This window comes from Arachis duranensis, chromosome 4, assembly GCF_000817695.3.
Source record: "Arachis duranensis cultivar V14167 chromosome 4, aradu.V14167.gnm2.J7QH, whole genome shotgun sequence".
NCBI lineage: Eukaryota > Viridiplantae > Streptophyta > Magnoliopsida > Fabales > Fabaceae > Arachis > Arachis duranensis.
The window spans coordinates 30,249,320-30,261,089 of NC_029775.3; the positions used below are offsets into that span (position 1 = coordinate 30,249,320).

At 36.0% G+C, this 11,770-nt stretch overlaps 1 protein-coding gene and 1 non-coding gene across 2 annotated transcripts; both read right to left on the minus strand.

Moving 5' to 3' along the window:
- Positions 1-4,457: 4,457 nt before the first annotated feature.
- Positions 4,458-4,565, minus strand: LOC127747058 (small nucleolar RNA R71). The gene has a single exon (XR_008008862.1). It is a non-coding gene; the product is annotated as a small nucleolar RNA R71 (small nucleolar RNA).
- A 4,095-nt stretch (positions 4,566-8,660) lies between these two features.
- Positions 8,661-10,413, minus strand: LOC107483946 (L-ascorbate oxidase homolog). Its single transcript, XM_016104561.3, has 2 exons — positions 9,059-10,413; positions 8,661-8,961 (listed from the first exon to the last, which is right to left on the minus strand). The coding sequence occupies exons 1-2, from the start codon at positions 10,411-10,413 to the stop codon at positions 8,661-8,663; spliced, it is 1,656 nt and encodes a 551-aa protein (XP_015960047.1).
- Between the last annotated feature and the right edge of the window lie 1,357 nt (positions 10,414-11,770).

Below are 11,770 nucleotides of genomic sequence, written 5' to 3' on the forward strand. Positions count from 1 at the left end.
AGTATTTTTTCGTCCCTAAAGTTTGGGGTGAAAATGAAATTCGTCTCCGACCTTTTTTTGTTATTAAAATCATCCTCAACGTTATAAAACGTTATAAAATCATCCTTTTGTCCATAAATAACCTTTTTTGGACAATTTTACCCTTAAACAAAAAAATTCTCCCCATCCTCACCAGTAATCCCCTGCATCATCAGTCATCACCACTACCACACCACTCTTTAATCTGAACCCACTACAACACTAGATTAAAACATTCTTCTCGCCGCTGCTTTCAGCTTTCTTGTCGAGGCCATAAGCAATGGCGGTAGCAGTAGGCTCATTGATGATATGCATGACATTGAGGCCAGAGATGATGTCGGCATCTTTTGTAGCTTGACGTTGGGAGTCATTGAAGTAAGCAGGGACAGTGACCATGGCATTCTTGATGGTGGAGCCTAGGTAATCTTCTACAATCTCCTTCATCTTCATGAGAACCATGGAGGAGATTTCCTCAGAAGAGAATTGCTTTTCCTCTCCCTTGTAGTTTAACATCATCATGGGCTTGTGATGAGCGGATAATTTATACGCTTTTTGACATTGTTTTTAGGTAGTTTTTAGTATGATTTAGTTAGTTTTTAGTATATAATTTTTATTTTTTATGAAAACTCATTTTTGGGCTTTACTATGAGTTTGTGTGTTTTTCTGTGATTTCAGGTATTTTCTGGCTGAAATTGAGGGACCTGAGCAAAAATCTTATTTAGAGGTTGAAAAAGGACTGCAGATGTTGTTAGATTCTGACCTCCCTGCACTTTAAATAGATTTTCTAGAGCTTTAGAAGCCCAATTTGTGCATTTTCAATTGCGTTGGAAAGTAGACATCTTGGGTTTTCCAGCAACATATAATAGTTTATACTTTGCCTGAGATTTGATGGCCCAAATTGGCATTCCAAGTCAGCATAAAAATTCTAGAGTAAAACGCCCAAACTGGCATAAAAGCTAGAGTTAAACGCCCAAACTGGCACCAGAGCTAGAGTTTAACTCCAAGAGAAGCCTATGCACGTGAAAGCTTCAATGCTAAGCCCAAGCACACACCAAGTGGGCCCCAGAAGTGGATTTCTGTACCATTTACTTATTTCTGTAAACCCTAGGTTACTTTTACTATTGTATTTTCATTCTTTTGATCATCTTTGATCTTGGGATCAGGTCTTTGAACCCTTTCTATTGTTTCATGTTATTTGGGAGGCATGGCCACTCGGCCAGACCTAGACCTTGCTCTTATATATTTTTAACGGTGGAGTTTCTACACACCATAGATTAAGGTGTGGAGCTCTGATGTTCCTCATGAATCAATGCAATTACTACTGTTTTCTATTCAATTCAAGCTTATTCTTGTTCTAAGATATTCACTCGTACTTCAACCTGGTGAATGTGATGATCCGTGATACTCATCATTATCCTCCCTTATGAACGCGTGCCTGACAACCACCTCCGTTCTATCTGCGAGAGCTTGAGCGTGTATCTCTTGGCCTCCTGGTTCACGATGCATGGTTGCCTCTCCTTACAATAGAGCTTCGATTCTGTGCAATCAGAGTCTTCGTGGTATAAGCTAGAATCACATGGGCAGCATTCTTGAGATCCGGAAAGTCTAAACCTTATCTGTGGTATTCCGAGTAGGATTTGGAATAGGATGACTGTGACAAGCTTCAAACTCACGAGTGTTGGGCGTAGCGACAGTGTGCAAAATGATCAATGGATCTTATTTCGACATGATCGAGAACCGACAGATGATTAGCCATGCGGGAAACTGTAGAGAACCATTTTCACTAAGAGGATGGATGGTAGCCATTGACAATGGTGATCCACCTACATACAACTTTCCATGGAAAGGAGTATGAATGATTGGATGAAGGCAATAGGAAAGCAGAGGCTCAGAGGGAACAAAGCATCTTCATACGCTTATCTGGAATTCCCACCAATGGATTGCATAAGTATTTCTATCCTATTTTCTGTTCTATTTCATTTTTCAATTATCAAAACCCCACATCCATTTTAATCTGCCTGACTGAGATTTACAAGATGACCATAGCTTGCTTCAAGCCGACAATCTCCGTGGGATCGACCCTTACTCACGTAAGGTATTACTTGGACGACCCAGTGCACTTGCTGGTCAGCTGCACGAAGTTTTGTATCACGATTTTGTGTACCAAGTTTTTGGCGCCGTTGCTGGGGATTGTTCGAGTTTAGACAACTGACGGTTCATCTTGTTGCTTAGATTAGGTATTTTTCTTTTTATTTTCTTCTTTAGAATTTTTAAGAATGAATGCTAGAGTTTCAGATGATGCTTTTATCATCACAGGAGCTAGTTGATTCCCATCAATTTGGCTATTGTATGCAATGTCTTACTGAAGCTTGGCTGACCATGTCTAATCTTTTTAGACTGAAGATTTAGACTAACATTGCATGATTCCTGGAATTCTTATTAAAAATTTTTAGTTTCTTATTTTTCTTTTCCAAAAATAATTTTCGAAAAAATACAAAAAAATCATAAAATCAAAAATATTTTGTGCTTCTTGTTTGAGTCTAGTGTCAATTTTTAAGTTTGGTGTCAATTGCATGTTTTCTTTTTTCTTGCAAATTTTTGAAAACTTATGCATGGTGTTCCTCATGATCTTCAAGTTGTTCTTGATGATTTTCTTTGTCTGATCTTTAAATTCTCTTATTTGGTGTCTCTTGTTGTTTCTCATGCGCATTCTGAATTTATTAGTGTCTCTAGTATGAAAATTTCTAAGTTTAGTGTCTTGCATGTCTTTCTTTTCTTAAAAATTTTCAAAAAAATACGTTCTTGATGTTCATCTTGACATTCAAAGTGTTCTTGCATGCATTGTTTATTTGATCTTAGTTTTTCATGATTAGTTTCATTTTGTTGTTTTCCTTTCTCATCATTAAAAATGCAAAAAAAATTTCAAAATTATGTCTTTTCAAGTCAATAATACAGAGAATTGAAGATCCAGAACATACAGCAGATGAATCACAGAGAAAAAGCTGGGCGTTCAAAACGCCTAGTGAAGAAGGAATTCTAGCGTTTAAACGCCAGCCAGGGTACCTGGCTGGGCGTTTAACGCCCAAAAGGTAGACAAGTGGGCGTTAAACGCCAGAATGGATACCATTCTGGGCGTTTAACGCCAGGATAGCACCAAGGAGGAAATTTTGTTTTCAAATCATATCTTTTTCAATTTTTCAAGTTTTAAAACTGATTTTTCAAAATCTTATCTTTTTCATATCTTCTCATATCAATCATATCTTTTTCAAAATCAAATCTTTTTCATTTTTTAATTTTTTTCAAAAATCCTTGCTAACAATTCATGTTGTGATTCAAAAATTTCAAGTTTGTTACTTTCTTATTAAGAAAGGTTCCATATTTGAATTTTAGAATCATATCTTTTAATTTTTTGTTAGTCAAGTCATCAATTTTAAAAATCAAATCTTTTTCAACCATATCTTTTCAATCATATCTTTTTAAAAATCAAATTTTCTTCAATCATATCTTTTCAATCACATCTTTTCAAAATCATATCTTTTTAAAATCAAATTTTTTCAATCATATCTCTTTTAATTTGATTTCAAACTTTCTTTCTCTAACTTCTTATCTTTTTAAAATTATTTTTAAATCTTTTTCAACTAATCACTATTTCTTATCTTTTTCAAAAATCACTAACCACTTTTTCAAAAATCTTTTTAATTTTCGAAACTCCCTCACTCATCTCTTTCTATTTAAAGACTAACACTTCTCCTCTATTAGCAATTCAGACTCTCTCCCTCTTAATAAGTTTGAATTCTCTACCTCATCCTTCTATTCTTCTTTTCCTCTGACATATCAAGGAATCTCTATATGTGACATAGATAATTCCATACTTTCTTTGTTTTCTTCTCTTTCATATGAGTAGGAACAAAGATAAAGGTATTCTTGTTAAAGCTGATCCGGAACCTAAAAGGACTCTGAAGAGGAAGCTAAGAGAAGCTAAAGCACAACTCTCTGGAGAGGACCTGACAGAAATTTTTGAAAAAGAAGAAGACATGGCAGCCGAAAATAACAACAATGCCAATAATGCAAGGAAGGTGCTTGGTGACTTTACTGCACATACTCCCAACTTCCATGGGAGAAGCATCTCTATTCCTGCCATTGGAGCAAACAACTTTGAGCTTAAGCCTCAATTAGTTTCTCTCATGCAACAGAATTGCAAGTTTCATGGACTTCCATTGGAAGATCCTCATTAGTTCTTGGCTGAATTTTTGTAAATCTGTGACACTGTTAAGACCAATGGAGTTGATCCTGAGGTCTACAGACTTATGCTTTTCCTCTTTGCTGTAAGAGACAGAGCTAGTATATGGTTGAACTCACAACCTAGAGATAGCCTGAACTCTTGGAAAAAGCTGGTCAATGCCTTCTTAGCTAAATTCTTTCCACTTCAAAAGATGAGTAAGCTTAGAGTGGAAGTTCAAACCTTCAAACAGAAGGAAGGTGAATCCCTCTATGAAGCTTGGGAAAGATACAAGCAATTGATCAGAAGGTGTCCTTCTGACATGCTTTCAGAATGGAGCATTATAGGTATCTTCTATGATGGTCTGTCTAAGTTATCCAAGATGTCATTGGACCATTTTGCAGGTGGATCTATTTATCTGAAGAAAATGCCTGCAGAAGCTCAGAAACTCATTGAAATGGTTGCAAATAACCAGTTTATGTACACTTCTGAAAGAAATCATGTGAATAATGGGACAACTCAGAAGAAAGGAATTCTTGAGATTGATACTCTAAATGCCATATTGGCTCAGAACAAAATATTGGCTCAACATGTCAATATAATTTCTCAGAATTTGACTAGATTACAAGCTGCATCTGGCAGTGCTAAAGAAGCCTCCTCTAAAGGAGAAGCTTATGACCCTGAGAATCTTGCAATGGAAGAGGCGAATTACATGGGAGAACTCTATGGAAACACCTACAATTCTTCATGGAGAAATCACCCAAATTTCTCATGGAAGGATTAACCGAAGCCTCAACAAGGCTTCAACAACAATAATGGTGGAAGAAATAGGTTTAGCAATAGCAAGCCTTTTCCATCATCTTCTCAGCAACAAATAGAGAACTCTGAGCAGAATCGCTCTAGCTTAGCAACCATAGTCTCTGATCTATCTAAGACCACACTAAGTTTCATAAATGAAACAAGATCCTCCATTAGAAATTTGGAGGCACAAGTGGGTTAGCTGATTAAGAGAGTTACAGAAACTCCTCCTAGCACTCTCCCAAGCAATATAGAAGAAAATTCCAAGAGAGAGTGCAAGGCCATAACCACGTCCAACATGGCCGAACCTGTGGAGGAGGGAAAGGTAGTGATCCCCAGTGAGGAAGACCTCATGGGACGTCCACTGACCACTAGGGAGTTCCCCTCTGAGGAACCAAAGGAATTTGAGACTCATACAGAGACCATAGAGATTTCATTGAACCTACTTTTGCCATTCATGAGCTCTAATGAGTATTCTTCCTCTGAAGAGGATGAAGATATTACTGAAGAGCAAGTTGCTAAGTACCTTGGAGCAATCATGAAGCTGAATGCTAAGTTATTTGGCAATGAGATGTGGGAGGATGAACCTCCATTGTTCATTAATGAACTAAATACCTTGGCTCAGCTAAAGATACCTCAAAAGAAACCAGATCTCAAAAGATTCTTAATACCTTGCACCATTGGCACCATGACCTTTGAGAAGGCTCTGTGTGACCTAGGGTCAAGTGTAAACCTCATGCCACTCTCTGTAATGGAGAAACTAGGTATCTTCGAGGTACAAGCTGCAAGAATCTCACTGAAGATGGCAGACAATTTAAGGAAATAGGCTTATGGACTTGTAGAGGATGTCTTAATGAAGGTTGAAGGCCTTTACATCCCTGCTGACTTCATAATCCTGGACACTGGGAAGAATAAGGATGAATCCATCATCCTTGGCAGACCTTCCTAGCCACAGCAAAAGCTGTGATTGATATTGACAGAGGAGAGTTGGTCCTTCAAGTGAATGAGGACTACCTTGTGTTTAAAACTCAAGGATCTCCTTCTGTACAAATGGAGAAGAAGAGGAATGAAATAACCACTCAAATCGTCAAGATAATTAATCCACCACAAATTGAAGCTCCATTTATTAAGGGTCTGTCGCTAGCCAATAAATTGCTACATACACAACGTGGGATTCGAATCTTTAATACTTATTTAAGCAGAGGAATGAAATAACCACTCAACTAACTCAAATTAGTTAAGATAAATACTAATTATTTTTTATATTTTTAACATTAAAAATCGTCAAATTTTTATTTTAATTATAACTTCGTAAAATATTTAGAATGGTAATTATTATATATATTTTCTGATTAATTTTCTTTAAACAAAAACTTCAATTATTTTTTGTTAGGGATGGCAAACGGGCCAAAATCTGCTGAGTCGGCCCGTGCAATTAGCCAAAGGCAGGTCAATTTAGAAATTTGATACCGCCATAATAAAAAAGTGTGCCTAACTAACACTGCCTAACCCATAAATTTTGACAGGTTTCGGCGGGACGGAGCAGACTTACCTAGCAGGCCCTCCATTCTATTATTTTGCTTCCAAAAACTTGGTTAATATTTATATTTATTAGATATTTAGAATTATAAAAATTTTAATATTTGTGAATTTAAAAATTATAATTTTTTTTGTTTTTAGAAATTATAAGTTAATTGAAATATTTGAAAAATTATATATTTTTTAATATTTAATGGTTTAAAAAAATAAAAAACATAAAAATTGGCGGGCTTGGCCTGACGATCCGCCATTAGGTGGGACGAGGTAAAAATTTGGGACCGCCTTATTAGGCGGGCCGTAGGGAGGGCTTTTGGCAGAACGGGACGGAATAGGACGGACTAGTCTGTTTGCCACTCGTCCACCCCTAATATTTATGTATTATCTCATACAGTACACTAAAACGTATACTGATATTATTAAAGTTTTAGTTTTCGTCTTAAAAAATTTTAGTCCTCTATGTTTGCATTTTTTGAAGCTATTAAAAGAATTGAAATTTTGTATCACAAGATTGAAATTTTAATTTTAATCTTTGACCACTAAACATAATACTGAATTATAGTATTATTAAAGTTTTAGTTTATGTTTCAAAATATTTCAGTTCTCTATTTTTATATTTTTACTAAAAGAACTAAATTTTGTATTACAAAACTAAAATTTTTTAATTATTAAATATAATACTTGACTACCAAACATAATAAATTTCAATCCTCAAATTTTAATTTCACACTCTACAAGCCAAAGCTATCTAAGTGAGATCAAAGACATACAATGGACTAAAATATAAATGATGCTAGTAATTATATGGATGAAGATGTAATTTTGACGCAAGAAATACAGGTCAATATCGTATGAACGCTGGGAAGTTATTGGCAAGATTGATGAAAATTTATGTAGACAATGATATTGACTATTGAGGGTATTTTAGCTAAGCATTTGATGTCAGGATAGCAGCCTTTTAATGGTTATTTTATTATAATAACTGTTATAGGTTCTGATGTCTCCAACTCTCCATGGATACTTCTTTTGGCAATTTCTATGAAGCAATGAAAAATTTTCACAGCTGAAGAAGGGCTTAGACCAAAAAGAATGATATCACGCTTCTAAAGTAACAGTTTGTAACTCTAATACACTCGAAGACAATTTTATAACAAAATTAAGATTATTACGGAGTAATTACGGTATACGACGATACAAAAAGTGATTATAATAAAAAAAATAAAATTATTACGATGCAATAATATTTATTAATATAAAAACTAAAATTTATTACAAATTTATAATAATTTTTTGGTTGTAAAATATTTTTTTATAATAATATAATTTATTATGTCATGAAATTTATCACAAAATATAACGTAATTTTACAATATTTTTTATTCTTTTAGTTATAAAAATAACGTTTATTTTGCAACAAATTTTTTTAATACGGATTATATATATATATAAATTTGTCAAATTTTATTTATTTTTGATTAATTGATATATTAATTAATTTATTAGCTAAATCAATATTTTATAATATATATAACTAATTCAGACATTTTATATTTTAGCGAATATTATTTTAAAATAAAAAATATCAAAGTTAGTTCCACAAATTTAACTACAAATTAATTTTATCAATTTTTCAACTAATATGCAACGATTCTAATAAAAACTAGTTATCGACTATTATATATTATTTTATATAAAAGTTACTTTAAAAAAAAACTTTTATTAATTTTAAATATCAACAACAAATATAATTTAAACAAGAGTTAAACCTAGTTTTAAAATATTAGAATGTTACAGATAATATTTTTTAGAGATTTTTTTCGCGCACGACAGAATTTTTTGGATATTGAATTAATAGATAATTCTAAAAATTACTAAAACTCTTTAAAAATTATGTTCAAATGCATATACTGTCTAAATATTTTCATTGTCAGTGCAATATTAAAAAATTCACATGAACTTGTTGAATTTTCAACTAAAATTTCATTCAAATAGAGTTTTTTTTGGCACAATAAAGAAATACAAAAAATTTTATTTTGTACACTAAAATTTAGTGTACACCTAGTATAATGTAATGGTAAGAAATAATAGCTTAGTGATAAACTGGAGCTGGAACTGGCATATCCTTTACGATACCGCAGACTTGCTGGGTGAGGGGAAGGTTGTACTCATCCCTCAAGGACTTTTCTGGTGACAAAACGCTAACGTACATCTGTTGTCCCAAGTAGCGGTTTTCGGCATTCTCAGACCTCAAGTTCCACATTCCGGCGTTGTCGAATGTCAACAAAATGGCGGACCATGAGTTAGGGAACACTTGCACGGTGTGCCTGCTCACAGCATCAAGAAGATTGTAGCTCTCCCTCTTGTCTGGGCTCCACCTTCCTTCCTCCATGCTACACAAGAAATATGTAATTTATTCGTCAGGAAATCTGAATTTGATGTATTTGTATATAAAATACATGTATTATTAGCCGATTGAGTGATACTTACCCGACAAGGAAGAATGAGTAACCGTCAAGGTTGTAGGACTGGACGGACACGGTGGGGTTCTCAAAGACGATCTCAACGAAATCCCTGAAGGTGGCGTTGAGGACATTAGGGGCGACGGTGATCTTGTTGATGTATTCATCGGGGCTGTCGCTGATGAGGTTGTACTGGAAGACCTTGTCAGCAACACCGTAGTACTGAGCGAGCTTGAGTGGAGTCTCGGGATCAACATGGGAAACGCCATTGATGGCATACCTGAGCTTGCCACTATCATCCCTGGCAACAGAGTTAACGATCTTGATAGTGCGAGTGATGTTGATCTGACCGTAGTGGTAAGATCCCTGAGGGTTAGGCCTGGCAGCGCTAGCGGTAAGGTTCCACCTGAATGTCCTGAACTGGTTGAGAGACCAGAACCAGGTGATGGGAGCAAGTGGAAGGAACAATGAAGCGTGTTTCTTGGCTCCTTCGTAGCTAATGATGGCTTTTCCCTCAAGGATGTAAGGAGTGAAGCGAGTTGAGGCAATAACGGCGTATTCCCTTGGCTCCTGGTTGGCGGTGATGAGAACGGTGAAGCACTGTCCGACGTGGACGTCGAGAGACTCGTAGGCGTTCTGGACGGTGTGTGAGCCTTCAGTCTCAACAAGTGTCATGGGATGACCTTGGATTCTGAAGTTCAATGAGTCTTTGCTACCAACGTTGCAGATTCTCAATTTGTAGGTCTTTCCAGGCTTCATTGTGAATTGTGGTTTGTTGTCTCCATGCAAATGTTTGACATTTTCACCGTTGATAAGGACACCATTAGGCATTCCGAGGGAGCCGCCATTGTCAAGGATCTGCTTCAAGGCCGTGTGGCTCTTGGCGTAGTAGTCACCAATGAGGAACCAGTGCTCAGCCTCGGGATCTGGGTACGGAACTGGGATCAACAACCTGCTGAAGATTCTGAGACCACCAATACCACCAGCGGTTCTGTGGAGGCCAAGGCTTGGGTAGTAGAAGTAGGTACCAATTTGGTCCTTGACCTGGAACTTGTAGGTGAAGTTGGTGCCAGGAAGGATGGGGCACATGGTACCTGGGGTACCTTCTTGCCATGAGTTCTTCCTGTGTTGGATTCCGTGCCAGGTGAAGAGGAGTGGCTCGTCGAGGTTGTTGAAGACATTGACAACGATGTTGTTGTTGCTGGAGCAGTTGATTTCAGGGCCAGGGAATTGGTCGTTGATGAGGATAGCTTGTTTTGGAGCACCGAATGGAGAAATGGTGCCATAAGAGACATTCCATGTGTAGTAGACATATGGATCTTCAGCAATCACAGTTGCTGCAAAGAGGCAAAGCATCACCACTGAAATAGCCGCACGAGCCATTTCTAAATAGATATATATTTCTGCCTTTTGGTGGTTTTTTCCCTCTTATATATTTATTATTCTCTTGCAGGCAAGGAAAGATCAACCCTTTTGTGAGTATCTCCTTCCTTGCCTAATAGATAGTGGGAAGAAGCAAAGAGATAGATGATTGCTTTTTCTTCTTCTGATTTGGTTAGTGCCTTGCCCCTTCCCTTTTATACACCTTTTGGGGTGAATACTTGCCATTGGTTTCTTCCCAGGTTGTGCTTGGTTCTCCTTGCACTTCGCTCCACCATAATATATATAGTCATTACGGTTTTATGTTTGCTTATTATTAGTCTTCCGTATGAGTTGTTAAGCGTATAAATTGTTATAAGGAAAAATCTAGGGGCCAGCAGTTTTATTGAATTTTGGCCAGCATGTAACTAGCAGAGAAAGGTGAGCCATTGGATGAAATCTCATACCAATCTCACACCATCAAATCATCATTGATGACTAGTTGATGGCTACCAATCACAAATATTGTATAAAAACAAAATTTATTATAAAAGTAGTAATAATTTTTTATTTTTAAAATATTTTTTGTAAGAATACAATTTTTTTTACCACAAAATTTTATTATCGAATATAACTTAATTTTGTAATATTTTTTATTCATAGTTATAAAAACATAACCTTTATTTTACAATAATTTTTTTTAATATAAATTACACATATAATTTGTCAAATTTTATTTATTTTTTATTAATTAATATATTAATTAATTTATTGACCAAATATATTTTATAATATATAATAAGATAAATAATTCAAACATTTAATATTTTAACGAATATTATTTTAACAAAGTCAACCACAAGTTAACTCTACAAATTTTATATAAATTAATGTCATCAATATATCAATGAATTTTGCTAAAAAGACAACGAGAAATGAATCTTAACAATGTGTACAATAGACTAGTTATTTAACCCAATAAAAAAAATCAACCCCACAAATTATCCTTAATTTTAAAAACACCCGTTCAGTTTTTTTACCAAACCAAACATCCAAACCCTTTCAGATTGATTTTCACACAAATCCTTTTCCTTCTCCAGCGGGCATCCCTCCCCCCTCCTATCGTTCTTCATTAACCCTCCTACCTCAGAAGCATCGAAGACACATCTAACCACCCACACCTTCGACCTCAGTTCACCCCCCTCTGGCATCTGTCCGTCCCCGTCGCTGGCAGCCAACAGCTCGGACGGCTCCCGTTTTTGGTAGCGGGTCTCCTGTGTGATCCGCCGAACGCCTTCTTCATCGTCCCTGTCTCGCATCGCAGCTGCCTTGGTCCCCACTCTCTCGCAGGCCGATACCCATCCCGGGGTTCGGTTCCTGC

Bases quoted from the DNA above. Each gene is read 5' to 3' on its own strand.
- LOC107483946 (XM_016104561.3), bottom strand. From the start codon at position 10,413: ATGGCTCGTGCGGCTATTTCAGTGGTGATGCTTTGCCTCTTTGCAGCA. The intron at 8,962-9,058 runs GTAAGTATCACT...TTTCTTGTGTAG, and splicing joins TACTCATTCTTCCTTGTCGG to CATGGAGGAAGGAAGGTGGA.